The sequence below is a fragment of the Aspergillus piperis genome, assembly GCF_003184755.1.
Source record: "Aspergillus piperis CBS 112811 unplaced genomic scaffold BO85scaffold_9, whole genome shotgun sequence".
Classification (NCBI taxonomy): domain Eukaryota; kingdom Fungi; phylum Ascomycota; class Eurotiomycetes; order Eurotiales; family Aspergillaceae; genus Aspergillus; species Aspergillus piperis.
Window position 1 is genome coordinate 642,209 of NW_020291599.1, and position 17,076 is coordinate 659,284.

The window sequence follows — 17,076 nt, forward strand, 5'->3', positions numbered from 1 at the left end:
TTCTTTGTTCTCACTTTCTTCCACTTCCTCTTCTTAAACTACACAGACTCACACAGCAATGAAAGCACCAAACAATCCCTAACAACCCACACGCAATTAACAAACTCATAAAACAATAGCCACAATGGAAACATCCACCCTCCTCCTCCTCACCACCCTCACCATCCTCCTCCTCCCCTTCCTCCTCTCCCCCAAAGCCACCCACATCCTCAAACACAACCTCAACCTCCTCCGCCACCACCACCCCAAACCCACCACCATCCACTCCCTCTACATCTATCCCATAAAATCCTGCCGAGGGATCCGTCTCCCCCAGACAACCCTACACAAGCACGGCCTCTCCCTCGACCGCCGCTGGATGTTCATCGACGCAAAAACCAACCAATTCCTCACCATCCGACAAGACTCGCGCATGACGCTCATCACAACAGCCCTCTCCGCGGACTCCTCCCACCTGCTCATCTCCATCCCCTCTTTCTCCAAGGACAAGGAAATCTCCCTCCCGACAAACCCTACTCCCGATTGGCTCGCGCAACATACTACCCTCGAACACGTCACGATCTGGGACACAGTAACAGATGCCTATGCGTACGGACCTGACGTCAACGCTTTCTTCAGTGAATTTCTCGGCCGAGAGGTGAAGCTAGTGTACAAGGGCCCTGAGCGCCGCATTCTGCGCGGGAACGGCGCCCCCGAGATTCTGGGTAGAGAGCAGGATACTTATTTCCCGGATGTGCATCCGGTGTTGATTGCTTCGGTGGCGTCGATTGAGGAGTTGAATGCGAGGTTGGTGAAGGGTGGGAATGAGGCTATTACTATTGAGAGGTTCAGGCCGAATATTGTGGTTACGGGGGATGTGCCCTGGGAGGAGGATTCGTGGAAGGTCGTGCGGATTGTAGGGAATGATAAGGATGGGAAGAGGGGAGATGGGGCAGTGGAGTTGGATGTCGTGGCTCGGTGCGCGAGATGTCAGGTTCCGAATGTTGATCCTGATACCGCGGAGAAGCATCGTCGGCAGCCGTGGGATACGCTTATGAAGTATCGGCGTGTGGATGAGGGAATTAAGTTCAAGCCTTGTTTTGGGATGTTGAGTGCCCCGAGGCAGGAAGGGAGGGTCGAGGTGGGTATGGGGTTTGAGGTTGTGGAGGTTACGGATGGACATCGGTATATTAAGGGTTTTTAAAAGAACTATATAGAACTCGGTGGGTGTTGGTAATCATGTTACTGTGATGTCTATAACTTAGTATACTAGGAGAGAGATCGTGTATATATTACAATCATGTTATTGAGACGGGTCCCAATCAATCTAACTAACAGCCCATCTATACAGTAAGTCCTCCCGTAGCAGCTAATTCTTCATCTGCTTGCTACTCGACACACACCAATTGTTCCAATCGGTAAAGAATGACGGCTGCACATGACACTTCTTGCTAATGAGCTGCGCCTTTCTCGTCTCACCATAAACATCCACCACCCCGGAGATCGTCTCCCTATCATGCGCCACCAGCGTCTTCACCACCAACAAACTAGCCTGACTGCACGCTGACGCATGCGCCGGCGGCCCACTATGCGTCGCCTCGGTATGAATCGACTTCAAGAGCTCCCAGACCGGCTCGATCTCATCATCCAGCTTCGGCAGCGCCGCGCCCTTGCAGTGCTTAGTGTACTCGCGGAGCACATTAGCAGCCTTATTCGAGATCTGCTTGACAGTGGAGCGACGGGTAAGGCGCAACAACGGCAGAAGGAGATCAAGCGCCAGGATCTTGGAGTGGCATTTCTTGACGTAAATTTCGAGCAAATCGAGAACGCGGTTCTTGAAGTTGATCATATTCTCTTTGGCGTCCTTTTTGTCTTTCTTTTGACCGAGGGCGTCGCGTCGCGCTTTGAAGACTTTCACGAGTTGCGTGTCGATTTCTTCCATCTCGTCGTCGTTCATGTCGGCGTCGGAGCCTTCGGAGTCGTCTTCGTTGAGGTCTTTGTCGGCGCGGTGGGTGCCCAGCGCTTCGGCGAGCTTGGCTTCGAAGATCGCTTCTTCGAGGTCGTTGCCGCTGGATTCGTTATCGTCTTCGTCTTCGTCGTCGCTTTCGTCGTTGTCGGAGTCGGAGCCGGCCTCGCCGTCGATGACTTCGACGTCGCTGTCGTCTTCTCCGTCAACGTCCATCATTTCCTCGTCGCCTTCGTCGTCTTGCTGGTCGAACATTTCTTGCTGTCCGGCAAGACTCTCTTTCGCTTCCAGGATCTGAGATGGGATGTTAGTGGGGATTGTGAGGGAGTGGGGGTTATGGACATACCGAGGTCAACGACTCCAGGCCGTTCTCTGTAATGCTGTCGGCGAAGGCACCAAAGACTTGCTCACTCATGCGGCGGAAAAGCTGGGACTGCTTGGATGCGAAACTCAGCAGGATTTCCACCAGAGCGTCCGAGGCGTCAGAGGTCTCCTCCTTCTTGGACTTCTTGTCGCCGAAGATCTTGGTGTAGCAGAAGTCGAGTTCCTCCAGCATGGAGGCGGCATCGGCGTCGCCGTTGTATACTTGCAGAATGGTCAAAGAGTACAGGAGCTTGAAGGCATCGATGCTGGCCTTGTCACCCTTCTCCTATTATGGGTTAGTAATGAATGGTGGCTATGTCGACGATAGACTTACCATATTGGCGAGCTTCTTCAGTGACTTGAAGGCGTTCTTCACGGCGTCCTGAATCGTATCGTCCATGTTGATGATGAACTTTCCGTGCTCTTCAGACTTGACTGCGTCACGGATGTGGCGAACAACGACGTACGGAACGCCCGCGTACTTTTGCGTAGCGATGAGACTGTTGATACACGAGTTGATGCGGCTCCGGAAGAGCTCCTGTGTCTGCTCCGTCACAGGGGGAGTGACGGACTGGTCCCGGCCTTCTTCCGCGGGCTTGAAGTAGGCGAACCGAACGAAAGCAAAGAGGATCTTCTCAAGGATCTTCTGCATGCCATCCTCGTCGTCGCTGGCCGAAGCCCGCGCACGGACAATGGACAGGAGGAGACCGGCCAAGAACTGGCGGCTCGACGCAGCAGCCTTGCTGTCAGTCGTTCCCGGGGATGCAATGAGGGACTCGAAGAGCGGAACGATCTGCTTCAGAGCGGCCAAGTTGGCTTCAGCGACAATCTTCTCCACGGTCTTCGTCTTGGTTGCCTGGTCGAAGTTCACAGACCCGGTTGAGCTCATGAGACCATGCACAGAAGCGGCGGCGAACTCGGGCTCCTTGGACACACGTGTCTGGACGGCCTTTGCGACCTTCACGGCCATGCGGTGTAGGTATCTGTCTTCGACAGCAAGCTGGTTCATCAGACATCTGACGAGGTTCTTCGTAAACACCAGGGAAGCCAAGCTCAGGGGAGATTCGTTGATGACCTTGTTGAACAGAAGGAAGCCCCAGTATTTACGTTCCTCTGAAGATGAAGAGGCGAAGAGGCCGTCTGGACAATTATGTTAGATAGATGCCACCACAACTGAGGGAGAAACTCACTGTCGACAACTTCCGTCCAGAAGTCAGCGAAGCTGATACGGGATGAAGAACCCTTCGACTTGCTCTCCTTTGTCGGAGCATCGGCAAGTCTGCTGATGACAGTGTCCCAGGCAAAGTGAAGCTTTGAGTTCCAGACTCCAGTCGACTTTGCCTTGATTCCGCCTTCACTTTCGGAATCAGCAGAGGAAGACTCCTTCATAACCTTGGCCAGCTGATTCCTCTCCTTTGCGTCCAGAGGATCATCGTGCTTCCAGACCTTACTGGGGAACTTTACTTCCGGGAACAGGTCCTTGGCAGCGAGCCAGATGGCCACTCCCTCTGGGGTGCGTGCAAGATCGTGCGAGCACAGACGCTCAAGTGCGGATTCCAGGAACTTAGCATCAGCCTTCTGGGCCGCAAGTTCGTAGATGCAGCGATAGATGATCCAGCCGCACTCCTCCCGGATCCAGGGCTTCTTCTTGGCCAGTTCAAACACCAGGTCCAGGAGCTTAGTCCACTCGTTGAATGGAGCGTTGGGCTTGAACAGAATGGAGGACTTGATGATAGCCTCAGCACCAAACAGACGACCGAAATAGTGGTCTCTTTGTTCCTGTAGCGTAAAGTAAGCATTGCATTATAGAATAAGATGTGACCTAGATAAGGATATATTTACCTGACCAGACTCACCACCAGAAGCATTAGACTGAGACTCCCAGATGTTCATGACAGTCGAGATATTCAGTTCGGACGACTCGCGGGGAGCTCCAAAGACCTGAGACAGAACCTCAGTCAATGCAATAGAGAAGCCAATTCTGGCGGCTTTGCGACTACTGCAGAGACCACGGAAGAGTCTCTGCAAGGTTTTTTTGATCTGCTCATCGGCGGGGTTCTTGTCGGAAGTGAACTGAGATACCAGGGCTTGGGCAGCCTTCAATCTGATCTCGTCCTTCTCATTAGCGAGGTCCTCATAGATCTCGACCAATTTGGTGTCGACGTTGACCGGCTCACGGCGCCGCTTTTTGGACGCGGCATTGTTTTGCGCCATTGCGGGGAATGAAGAATTAAAAACTTCCACACCACTAATTAGATGTATTGAAATGATTCAAGGATGATGAATCAATCATAAGACAGTCGCTGGACAGACCCACGACGACTGGGATGCAGGAGTTGCTTGCGATTCCGCTTCCGAAAATTTATGAGGCGATTGGCTTAATCGGGTTAGCGCGCCCCGGACGGCTTGGCTCTTTACATAACCCAACTTATACTCATAACTCACTATACTACACTATCTATTGCTGTGTTTGTACTTGTTTAAATCGAAATGATATGGCTATGAGTTGAGTCACAATACTGATCTGCTTTATGTGGGGGCTTTTACTGGAGAAGATCTGAGGTATGATGCGAAAACACTTTGTGTACTGTTCAGTCGCTGTTATCTTATCGCACTGCATATGATGCCGCTAGATTGCAGGCTCCAGTATATCGAACCGCTATCAACTACTATGCAGTGTAGTTGTAACTCACACATGAGACAGCTTAGGATGTTGCCACAATATTAACGGTATTTACAGGGCAACTAATTCAAGGATCATTTGTGCCGCCGTTGTTCATGCCATGGCACTCTAGGTCGGGGTAATCCCCTTAATAAAGAAAAGGCTCTTTGGCCTAGAGAGGAAAAATGGACTTCGTTGATGCTATCTAGGTTTATATTGTCTCTTAACTGATTTGAGGGTCTGCCTTTCTGTCTTCCAGATCCGCGTTCGTGTTCAAACCCTGTTCCATAGCCGGCAATCCGCAGCGCGTCATCCATTTCGACTGCATCAAATGCTCTGCCGTGGCTCTCTCACCTGGCTCATATCGTAGCATTGGCCACATCAAACCAGGTCAAGGTTGGAAGGAAGTCTCTGCATAAAGACCACGCGCCGGAGATCTCCCATATTGTACAGACCGATGCCCATATGCTTGAGGGAAAGGAGAATGGCTTGCTGGGAAACCTATTCTCTGGTGGCTGAAAGAAGAATATGGTTTCTGAGAATTGTCGGGACTTTATGTATGGGTTCTAAGACATTCCAAAATTACACAAAGAGATCTCTGTCTCTTTGAGAGGAAGTCCTTGACTTTATACGCCAAACCAGGTCTCAAAGAAAGCCTTAACAAGTACGCGGTCTGAAAGAACATCGCCATCATCGCGAATAATGGGCTCCGACTCTGGCTTTCCATATCTCGAGTACGATTATAGCGTGGAAATCGTATATATTGCCTTCGGAAACTCGACTAGAACGTTTCCTAGATGAGAATCTTGATAAGATGATTAATCGGTCTATACGGCTAGGAGTGTGTAATAACTACATATCGCCATGGGCAATATTTTCACTATGAAGAAAAGCAATTCCAGGAATGAGTTGATCGATTATTGACTGCGCAAGCTGGGCTGAAAAAAGCTCAATCCCTAAAGATTCCTTCGCATCCAAAGAGCTCATTCGAATTGGATAGTGAAACAGCATCTATGCCTCTTAACGGGGCCAGCAACCCAAAACTCGTCGAGGAGAGGCCGGACAAGATCCCCTCCAGGCTTTTCCGATGACGCTCTTAGGTAGCGAAGCAGACCAGGTTCATCTGTGTTACCACTGGAAAATGCAATGATGACTTTCACGGCGACATATCTGGAATTTTGTAGATCACGGGCCAGCCATATAGTGGAGTGCCCTCCATGCCCAAGCTTATGAACCCGTCGATAGCGGCCTTCTGTCAATCTATCTCCGACCTGGAGAGAAAGATAGCTCCGGGACAATATAAGCTTAGCTCCTCCACATTCTTAATGAGCTGATATGGGCTCTCAAAAAAAGATAATCAAAAAATAGAAATAAAAATCTTAGGCTTGGTATGCAGTGGGCTTGTCAATGAAGACATCATATGGGTTATACCGATGTGCTCTTAGTTAAAGATAAGTACGCGCAGCTGTCCATAGTAGCATCTAGCTAACAAACGATTGCCGCGCATAGATGCCCGACGGAGGTTCGTCGGTGGATAGGATGGTGACACTCAGAATATTGCATTGCTTTTTCCCTTTGTAGTATCTTTCATCAATGCTTCGTGATGGTCTGTTCCACAAGGATTGGTGACGCACCGGAGAAAGGAAACAGCCATTTCTTATGGAGCCAGGAGATAGGAACCTGCCTTATAGAATAGGGGTTTGTTTTAAAGTTATTCTGATGGAGTGAGCTTGCTCAGTCTTGTGAATCCATGGTATCAGCCAATGATAGAGGGGTAAGGGACTTTTCTATCTTTATATGAAGCTCCTATATGCGAAAACCCGTCGTTTCCGCCCATTGGTGTCTTTAAGATGCCTTTCCATTGTGGTGCAACCGTCAAGATAGATGGCCTGAGCCTAACTTCTCCACAATGAAAGACCGCTCTCTCGGAATAATGAGAGTATTGTCGTTGATATCAGTCCTTTCATGGTTCTTGCCGTTGCAGTGGATGAGATTTGACGAACCCAATTAAACTCTTGAGCCATGCTACAGGGGATATATAGACTTGCAACATTTCAAGTCCAATCCTTGCCTCAACCTTTCACTCCCTCCTTCACAGACTATACACTCATATTACTCCTCGCTAGCTTGTCAACGAACCTAACGGGTATCCACAATGAGTTCAACTACGAGTCTTGACTTCATTCCTGCGGAGCTTATCGTCTGCATAGGCGATTTCCTGGAACCACCATCACTGGCCGCCTTTGCCCGTACTGCAAGGCGATATTCACAACTTTTGACGCCCCAGCTTCTATCTCAATGGCTCCTGCGCGGATGTTACATGTGCCGTTGGCCCGCTTGGAAGCACACTAAGCATTGGAAATCCCCTCATATCATTGAATACTTTGAAAAGTCCCTGTCTGATATATGTCGGGCTTACTGTTGTCAAACATTGCTGCACCGATTTGCACTTGAGGGTAATCTTGTGCCTTGTGAAGCTCATGTTATCTAGGGGCGCAAACGTCAACGCGCGAGATAAGCTTGAAAATACACCCTTGCATTGGGCTGCCAGTGAAGGACATCTGCATGTTGTTCAGGCTTTGATTGAAGCCGGAGCAGATGCCAATGTCGAGGACGAGAACGGCCATACACCACTGGAGACAGCCATAGTAGGCAAGAAGTCGGCCGTGGTCCGATACCTGCTTGACTCAGTCCAATACGCCCAGGAAGCCATTCTGAGAGTGCTCGGTGACGAGATGATGGAGGATTGCACAAACACAGATATCCCCACAATGATCTTTCATGCTCTCAAGGATTCCGGCTATGATTTCAGCTCGACTGACGCTAGCTCTGAGGGATATCTCCTTTCAGCCACCTCAAGAGAAGATATCACACTTGTGCAGCTTTTGCTCGCTGACGGCTCTGACCCTTTTCAAATAGATGGGTCGGGGGAAACAGCCTTGTTCATTGCCTGCTCTCAGGGTAACATAGAGCTGGCAAGGCTGCTAATAAGCGCAATGCAAGCTGCTGGCGGTGACCCCTTCATAGCAAATGGAGATGGTATGACGCCACTGCTCCAAGTCATGGAACATTATCAAGTCAATCTGGATCTCCTCAAACTACTTCTAGACTCCGGAGCATGTGTAGATGCTTCGAATAAGTCTAGGACCCGAAAAAGCGCGCTGAAGGGCTCTAAGAGAGTTTTTGAGCTATTTCTTGACCGTGCACCTTCCTTATGGACATCGGACGCATTAGAATCATGCCTCCTGACGTATTTGTTCGATTTGGCAGTATCACATGACACAAATACTGATTATTTCAAAGCTACAGCCAGGATTCTAAAGCTGGCCAAATCTGGAAGGGTGAAAGTCGATGTATCCAGCTCAAAGAACTCACTATTCAAGCATACACCACTCTACTTCGCATGTCAAATTACGTACGATCAGACTCGGGCTTCTGGCATAATTCGCTCTTTGCTCGAGGCAGGGGCAGATGTTGACATACCGAACGGCATTGGCCGAACACCTATTCACAATATCCTGAAAACATCCAGGGACTACCAGGACCGTGAGCTTATCTTGACGATGATCAAATCCAGCAAAAACATCAAGCAGCTCAACGAGGATGGCGAGAGCTATCTACATCTTACAGTCAAGTATAACCACCCACGTGCTGTACAGCTGCTGTTGAGCAAAATGAGCAAGAATGCCGTGTTTGCCGGTAATAATGCCGGCGATAATGCTCTGCACTATGCTATGGAAACTGGAAATACCTCTATAATTCAGCAGCTTCTAGCCGCCGGTTTCGATGTTAATGCCAAGAACCGGTGGGGAGAGACGGCTTTACACCGTGTGTCACGCTCTAGATATACGCATTCTATTGTGTCATGTATTATGTTTCTGGCAGAGGCTGGGGCAGACATGAATATACTAGACAATGTTGGAATACCACCTATTCATTTTTCGACGCAGCAGGGGAGTCACGAAGCGGTTGAGGCTTTTCTGGACAAAGGCGCTTCTGGGCATGAAGGTTGCAAGATTTGTAACGACCGCATAAGAGCAGTCAGGAAGTTGAATGAGGAGAGTGAATATTGAAGTGAAATAATTGTTTCTTTCTACCTCATTTCCTTTTCCATGCTTCATTGTGTGGGGTACAAGACAGAACAAAGGACGGCATTGTTGTGGCGCCATCGTCAAGAAATACACTCTGGTCGTCAGTTTCTTTTATTTCAATTATGCTATTTGTCTGAGCAACAGTGTGGTATATTTGGTTATGGCTATCTGAGGCTTTTTCCACGTCTTATCTCTTGTAGCTAGCGGGAGACTGAATATAATCTTGCATATTAGTCTGATCTACATGGATAGGGCTGTGCACAACCGACAACTCAGATTATATATATACTAGTAGGGGTATGCATGCTGATTGAGAAAATTACATGAGAAATATCTTTACTCCACTTTACCTTCTGCTTGCTTTGTGAACAGAACTAAGCAAGGAAGTAGCAAAATATAAAGCCATAATGACTGCTCCTTTCATATAGTCGGTGGTATAAGTAGGGCAAGAATATATAGTACTAGTACCAGTAGTGAGACTCTTTCCATTATGAACAAGTTATATATACTAGCACTAGCAATATATAAATCAAGCAGACTTATGATTAATCTGTGTATCTACTACAAATGGTATATATACAGACCAGCAAGTCAGTACTTGATGAGCAGTCTATGCTACTATATGGATAACCTCTATAACGCTATATCACGACATGCCACCTCTACGAGAACATCCTCAGCAAGGCGAAAGAAGCCCGTTCTTGTTTACTAGTGTTATATCTTCAAGAGATTCTCTATACGCCCTCTAATATCATTACTACCAAATACATATCTACCAGGCACTCACTTTGTTCCCTGCTTCCATCATCCAATGTTGTGCGCTTACCAGTAGATCGTGATAGCGACATATGTAACAGCAGATGGAGATATGTTCCAACATTTAACAATCCAATACCAACATCCCCAACACCAACCCCAATCATCGACTTTCATTATTGCCTACTCTCAGACCATAATCATCTACACCTTTACCCCCGTTAGAATACATACACCCCATAACTAATCCCCAAATCCAACCCCAAGCCTGCCACGTAACTCCTATACCAACCCACCAAAAGACCCGCCATTCCTTCCCTTTCCTGCTAGCTGCGGATCTTCATAAATGAATGGAAAGAGGGGAGAGGGATAAGAAATCCCTGCATTCTCAATGGACGACTGGGGCCGGCGGTTTAGCCGCCAATAAACAAGCGACGCATCGGTTTCCTCTTACTCGATTATAGAAGGCACAAGTGGCATTGATTCTATCAATGCTATCCACCTGGTACTTACAAATTGGAAGTATTCAATATATGATATAGAGTATCTATCCCTTACTGGGGTTGACCAAGGTATGGAGTTGTTGCTAGGAGTATATTGGACTCGTGATTTTAATGTTGCTTTACTTTGGTTCATTATTGGTAGCTAATATGTTGTCCTGTGAAGGAATTGAATATTATTGGTAGCTTCGTGTGTAAGAATACACAATTAGTAGACTATACTAGTATTCCTATACCTAATTGAGGAAGTAACGTAGCACAGAGTGCTCTACAGAATAGTAATCAGAGAGATAGGGATGAACATTCACCTACGTAACTACCTGCCTACCTACTAGTAGACTTACAACCGTTAGGAATCCTGCAAGTCAGCAGGACTAGTGGCATGCCCTATAACCCACAACTCACAACTCACAACCAAGAGATAACTCACCACCCGTGAATCCACATACTGACACCTCCTAGCCCAACGGCTACTAGTCTAGCACCCTCCACCCAGCACTAGTCCATACCTCAGCAGTGAGCAATGGGACAGTACGTAGTAGCGTAGCGAATTGATCATCCAGGGCTGGTATTCTTCAGCAAATAGTCAAGTGGAGACACTTCAGTAGAAAAGCAGGATGGGATGGAATGCTAAGGCATGCATGTGCGGGCTACGCAACGGTTTATAACAGGCCCCAACTCGACTAGAAGTCAATGTGAGCTTGCAGGGTAGTTTAGTAGACTAGTCGCCCGTGAAATGATCTGCCCTAACGGCGTGACTTTCTACTTAGATGGGTATAGACTGCATTCCTGGTGGTGGTGGTAGCTATGATTACTATCGGCATAGTTGACCATATGTCTGGATAAATTGATGGTCCTTGATAAAGGAGTAGGAAGTATTGGTTTTATTGGGGATAACTGGGTAAGTGGCTTACTATCTTGAGTAGGTAGTATCTATCTTGTAGATTATTGATTGCAGTAAGTAGGTAAGTGAGTATCATGATTGTAACGTTCGAGATGATACCAGGAATGCACGTATTGTACTATAGTTACGCACAAAACTCATCCGATGCTAAGATTATACCAGAGAATTAACTCTAACGACGCCCATCCCGAATAAGGAATTCCTACAAGTTTGCAAATTGCCGACAGAGAAACATTTCTACGACTGTCGCTAACTTAGAGCTTAATTAGAAACATGGCGAAAGATTTCACTTCATACTAAACTCTTCTGAACCGTAGTAGGGTATGTGTGCTATAGCGTGAACTAGAGTATCTACTAAAAGAGCACCACCAATTCCACCCTCCTAGAAACACTAAACTCAATCCCAGAGGGAGAAGCTTATCCTGTATACATGCGGGGTGAATGGCCCATATAGCTGTTAGCTACATACCGATGCAAGGGGCGGCGCATGGGTGCATGTATGTTTAATTGGTACCTGGCGTACCTGCAGGAGATATCCTTCGAAGAAACGGGGAATTTCGTGCAGATAATTGGGACTAAGCTACGAAAGGGAAAACCTTATGATAAAGGTTGGAATAGTAATGGTAGTAGGGCTGGGAAGGGGATAGATAGATATTAGTTTGGATGGGTGGCTGGGCCCCAGGAATGGCGATCATGGATGTGCCGAAACGGTAAAGGTGAGGATATGCTAGATAGACTTGCAGGGGTTATCGTGCGGATTATTGACCCGATATCTTGTCTTTATTCTCCTAGATAACCTTTCACCCCTGTGTTGTGCGGTGCTGGGGGGTGTGGATAGTATTGGAGGATTCATTGGTAGGAGTGGGTTATTGATTGATAACTATCCAACAGGGTTGTATGGGGTTAAGAGATGTCGCCTTTGGCAAGGGTGCTCTGCTCCTAAAGAAGGGGCAAATATATGCATATGCGATCGATATTATCTTGATATTACTGGGGTCGTGATGTTCACCCCGGATACCTAGGTAGCCATGCTTGCATGGTGAAACTCAGGAGATCTAAGATAAGGCCATCTATTTGGTGAGTAGACGATATCTTGCGCTTACATGCAGTCCTCGGTAACATCCCCAGATATGCACTTGGGGATAAGCGCCAGTGAGTGTGGCTAATGCGCTCCTGTTTGGAATAAGCTTTTCTAAGCTCCTGTCTATGGTAGAAAATCAGATAGTAATGTGCACATCGAATATGCCTTCAACTACACTGCGAGATCGGATCTAGGAGGCAATAACAGGCCGGTTGTTTACAGTGTGAACGAGAACACATGGCCAGAGGACGAAGATCTGGGTCACTAGGCGATAGTTCCGCAGATCGCTTCCCCGATCGTATCTAGACTCACTAGTTACGGGTCCCAGCACCATCGCAGGTGGGATGGACAAAATAAGTCATCAAAGAGGTGAAAGGGGAATCTCGCCTTGGGCACAAATTTGGGACTGGCCCGAATCAGTTGTTATTGACCAGAATAGGGAGCCATGGAGAAGGGTTGGGAAGGGGGTGAGCAAGGAAGGGCGGCAAGAAAGGGACAAGCAAGGCGAGCAACGATGGACAAAGAAGGGAGAAATCTCGGTGATGTCATGGAGTTATTACTGGGGACGGGGGGATGGTCGCATCGGGAACAAGTCACGGGACCACGCTCTGCCGGTCGCGTCGTCGGGGGAGGGGAGACTCCGGGGTTCCACGGTTCACCACCATTGTTATTGTTTACAGCAGAAGCCAGAACGGAAAGTGATAAACAATGCCAGCCGGGTCATCTGCAGGACTCATCACGAACCAGGATTATTTCCCCTCCGACCGTGTGGGTGTGGGTGTGGGTGGTGTGCCAGCGCATACATACGCACATACAGTTACAGTGGTGACATGCAGATACCGGAGGGTGCGGGAAGGGAAGGATGAGAGAAGGTTTCCTGCAAGACTTTCCCACTCCATGTGACATCACGACTGGTTCCCTCCAATCGACGCGATTCCGGCCAGGCAGATCTGGGAAAGCAAGTTGGGAGCACTCCAGTCCGAACGGAGGGGACAAGAGGGGAGGGGAAGGGAGAAGATAGCATCATCCCCCCCATTCACCGTATCTAAATAAAGTTGCAGACAGCCTTTCTGGAGCACGAGCACTTAAAGCTGCAGGATTAGCCCAATCAGGGACCCCATCACCATTTGAAACCCCGCAGCAGCGCTTCCTGCTGGCCTGCCAAGGCTGTTGCTGATACTGGACCATTTTGACGCGGACCACTAGCAGGGATTGTTGACACTTACAAGAGCGCCCGACGCTGATGCCCGGTCCGCGGACGTGTCTGGGCTGCCTGGCCGACAGATAACAGCGCATGTCATGGCCACTCAGGTGACGGAGAAGCCCGTCAACATCCCCGACTACTCCACCGAAAGATCCGAGGTAAGTAGGAAAAAGGAACACTAACCGGCTTAGCACGGCTCGCTTTTCACGCGGGCGACGGTCCAGATCAGTTCCCGGCGCCTATAATCGAACAAATAGACACTCAGTAGATCCTTCAGCCGCACGAGAACTCCCCCCTCTTCCGCGTAAATCAATCATCTATTTAATACCCTTAAAAGTGATGTCGCCTTGAACTTACTCTGTACAATCAATGCCTACCCACCTGTCCTCAATAATGGCGGAACCGACTGTCACTCTAGCGATATTGCTTCTGATAGTTCTTGGGGCTAGCGCCCTTCCTGGCGCGTAGACACCGCGGGTGAGCCGCATTTTCCGGGTGTCTTCGCTCAAGGGGGATGATTGTTGTTGCTCAATCGGGACCCTCATGAGCTCTAGCGCTAATACGTTCGGAGCGAGGGAAGGGATCATCATTGGGACCGTCCGGTGTCTCACAGGTGAGGGGCCTCTGGCCTTGGGACAACGGAAAAAATGATCATTGTGAGTGGTCAATGATGCGATCGCTGCTCGCAGGAGCTTACCGATCTCGCTATCCGTGGCGGTGTAATGGTAACAGCGAGGAGGGCCCCTCTCTTATTCGATCGAGCTATTTTCATGGCCCACGAGGCAGCACTAGCTTCGAGGCAATATCATAGAGATCGAGGAGATTGAACCCGAATGGTGGAGAGCTATACCCCCCCCCATAACTGGCTCGGGGATTGCATGACTCCAGAATGCCGTTTGGCCCCTCGTTGTGGCGGAGAAGGAGTGTATCAGCCAAAGTGACGTCGTCAGCCTCTCGGGTACGACAGGAAATCCTGCTTCAGCTGGAGTGTACACTGATCCCCACACCCGGCTAGGTCTAGAGCCGTAAGCTAGACGGCCTCAGCCTCACGGCGTAGACATGGACGGAGCTCTCTGCTGGAGCAATTGCTCCTTGTTGGAAAGCCACTGTCGAGAGCAGCGATAAGATCCCACACGGCTTGTTATCAAAGCACCTTCCTGAGATGGTTGTTGAAAGGAAGGGAGGATATCCCTGGCCAAGGTCTGCAGGAATGTGGGCAGAGCAGAGTGAGGGCCAACGTAAGGGAATGATGTGAGTGTGAAGAACGGGCCACCATGAAGACTGTGCGCAAGAGGGGTTGCGAAAAATCCAGTCTGGAGGGACCATCATCAGATCTTTTGCTGCCCTGAAGCCCGATTACTGTGTGTGTGTGCCGTGTGTCTGAAGCAGTCAAGCTGTCCGTAAGAAGAAATACCTGAATGCTCCCTCTCTTATGAAGATCTGCCAAAGAAGAGAGATGCTGGAGTTGCACAAAATCTAAGTGGATCTGATAGTGGCATACTTCCTCCATGCTGGTCACGGCGGAGGCCGAAGAAGATTCTTCTGCAGAAAGTCGCTTCACTACTGGAGGGAAGTTAAGCGCGTGGCATGCTCGGATCTGAGGCCTCCAGTGGTGCAGTTGCTCTGGCATTACTCAATCCGGCAAAGCCGGCCATTTTTCCGATCGGAGACGAGGTTGTGCCTGTGAAGGCAGCGATGATCTAATCAGTCGGTATGTGGGTTTAAGTCTGTGATACATGACTTTGGAGCAAGAACATGGCGGGAATGGTTCAATTTTGGCAAGTCTTGATGTAGAGCAATACCTCATGGCATGGTCAGTCGACGGGCGGTAGATACCTGGTAGTTACCAGGTGATTGAAGCTTTACGTATGTATGACAGCTCTACTTGCTAGTCAAGGTTCGCAATTATACCATGGAAACCCCGTTCCTGAGAAATGATACCGGACAAGCTCTTTTTTCCGACTCAGTGGAGCCCAAGTGGAGATTCTATTAGACTCGATCTCTCTTTTTGGTTCTCGGGAATGATGTATAGAGTCGAACGCAGAAAAAATCGAACGGCACACACGGGAAGATAATATTATTGATCGGATTTCAGATTTTTATCCCGTCCACTTGCTGCTTTGACTGGTCGATCGGCCGAAAAAAATATCCCCTCCATACTAGGTAGTAGGTAGATAGTTTGAAAAGATGCCTGGGGTGATCGCATACCTAATTACCTACCCATACCTACCACGACCTAGGACTTTTCCCAAGTGGGTGTTAGTTCGTCCATCTATTTCCGTCGGAGGCATTGAGCTGGACCTAGATTAATTGATTGACCTAGCCAGGGAGTGAGTCTAAGCCAGGATTGTAATTGGAGGAATGAACCATCGAATACTAGGTAATAGTCAGCCTTGGTCGGAAAGAGAACTGACACGGCGCTTAGCAGAGAGATTGAGTCTTGTCTTGTGTGTCCCGAAGTAATACCTCGCTGTACTATGCAGAGCGAAAAAAAATGAAAGGAAAAAGGGAAAAAAGCAAATTTGGAACCAACGGTTTCTACAGCAATATTCGGCGAGTTTGTTACATAGGTGAAACCTGTCAAAAAACGAAATACAAAGAGGGGGACCCATAATTTGCCTCCGCAGTTGAGTTAGTAATGGAAAGAAAAGAAGGCCGAAAGAACAGTACTCCGGTACCCTTTTTTTCTCCTCTCTTTTCACTTGTTCCGTGAGACAGGCACGATCCATCATGGACCATTTTTTTTCAGCCAGCCCGCCGAGATTGGTAGAGGACTACTAAGACGATAGTGAGCGGGTGAGGCAGTAAGGACGCTGATAGGCGGGGGGTTGCTGAGCAGCGGCTAGCGCTGGTGCTGGCGGCAAGGGAGTCCCGGCAACGAGGGGCGCCCAGAGCCCTAGCCTGGCTGGACTAGTCCCAGTCCGGGTACCTACTTACTCTGGAGATGACTATGCCTGACTCTGGAAGGTCACTCGACAACTTCTATACTCCGTACATACATACATACACATACCCATACCCATACTACATATACATACAACGTACATAACTGTATGGTATTGGTACCTTTCCTTTCCTTCCCGAACAAGGAAATAAATCTTCCTTGGTATGCGTATCTAATGTATGTATGTTGGAAGGTACCTACAGCTGTCACTGCAAAATTCAATATGCGCCCGGAGAGGAAGAGAGAAAAGGGAAATAAAATTGAAGAGAAAACGAAAATCTACTCACGAATTAAACCAAAGTAAGTAGAGCCCGATTTGGATACTAGGGCGGCTATTCGGAAATACCAGATAGTTTAGTTAGGGAGCAGTAGCATAGTCGTCAGTCGCTTCTATTCTCCGGCCAAACCAGAACAGTAAAGAAATCAATCAATCAATCCTTTCTCCAAGAATGAAAGAGGTCAATCTACTCCTCAATAGGAAACTAGCCAGGCCTTGCAGAGACAGCAAGCAACCAAGCAACCAAGCAAAAGAGCAGGCGGTGTCTTGCCTGGGGGGTTTTTTTTTTTTTTTTTTTCTGAAGGGTCAAATCCTTTAATGCGGTCATGGACCAAACCGGTTCGACATT

The 17,076-nt window shown here is 48.6% G+C and overlaps 6 protein-coding genes across 6 annotated transcripts; 3 read left to right on the plus strand and 3 right to left on the minus strand.

Annotated features, from left to right (window-relative positions):
• Positions 1 to 24: 24 nt before the first annotated feature.
• Positions 25 to 1,323, plus strand: BO85DRAFT_449555 (MOSC domain-containing protein). Its single transcript, XM_025660187.1, has one exon. The coding sequence runs from the start codon at positions 125 to 127 to the stop codon at positions 1,181 to 1,183; it is 1,059 nt and encodes a 352-aa protein (XP_025515479.1). The 5' UTR covers positions 25 to 124; the 3' UTR covers positions 1,184 to 1,323.
• On the minus strand, positions 1,234 to 4,626 carry BO85DRAFT_449556 (DNA-directed DNA polymerase POL5). The gene is made up of 5 exons (XM_025660188.1): positions 4,151 to 4,626; positions 3,499 to 4,087; positions 2,643 to 3,448; positions 2,292 to 2,594; positions 1,234 to 2,239 (listed from the first exon to the last, which is right to left on the minus strand). Exons 1-5 carry the CDS (start codon positions 4,520 to 4,522, stop codon positions 1,349 to 1,351), a joined length of 2,961 nt encoding a protein of 986 aa, XP_025515480.1. The 5' UTR covers positions 4,523 to 4,626; the 3' UTR covers positions 1,234 to 1,348.
• Positions 4,627 to 5,822: 1,196 nt separating this feature from the next.
• Positions 5,823 to 6,443, minus strand: BO85DRAFT_459593 (kinase-like protein; the record flags this gene model as incomplete). The annotated part of the gene is made up of 3 exons (XM_025661664.1): positions 5,823 to 5,926; positions 5,977 to 6,257; positions 6,430 to 6,443. The coding sequence occupies 3 exons, from the start codon at positions 6,441 to 6,443 to the stop codon at positions 5,823 to 5,825; spliced, it is 399 nt and encodes a 132-aa protein (XP_025515481.1).
• A 6,001-nt stretch (positions 6,444 to 12,444) lies between these two features.
• BO85DRAFT_306100 (uncharacterized protein) lies at positions 12,445 to 13,359 on the plus strand. The gene has a single exon (XM_025655376.1). It carries the CDS (start codon positions 12,647 to 12,649, stop codon positions 13,166 to 13,168), a length of 522 nt encoding a protein of 173 aa, XP_025515482.1. The 5' UTR covers positions 12,445 to 12,646; the 3' UTR covers positions 13,169 to 13,359.
• BO85DRAFT_438667 (uncharacterized protein) lies at positions 13,208 to 14,096 on the minus strand (the record flags this gene model as incomplete). The annotated part of the gene is made up of 3 exons (XM_025658684.1): positions 13,208 to 13,347; positions 13,529 to 13,745; positions 13,884 to 14,096. The coding sequence occupies 3 exons, from the start codon at positions 14,094 to 14,096 to the stop codon at positions 13,208 to 13,210; spliced, it is 570 nt and encodes a 189-aa protein (XP_025515483.1).
• A 2,408-nt stretch (positions 14,097 to 16,504) lies between these two features.
• On the plus strand, positions 16,505 to 16,849 carry BO85DRAFT_306136 (uncharacterized protein). The gene has a single exon (XM_025655377.1). The coding sequence runs from the start codon at positions 16,560 to 16,562 to the stop codon at positions 16,752 to 16,754; it is 195 nt and encodes a 64-aa protein (XP_025515484.1). The 5' UTR covers positions 16,505 to 16,559; the 3' UTR covers positions 16,755 to 16,849.
• The last annotated feature ends 227 nt before the right edge of the window (positions 16,850 to 17,076 follow it).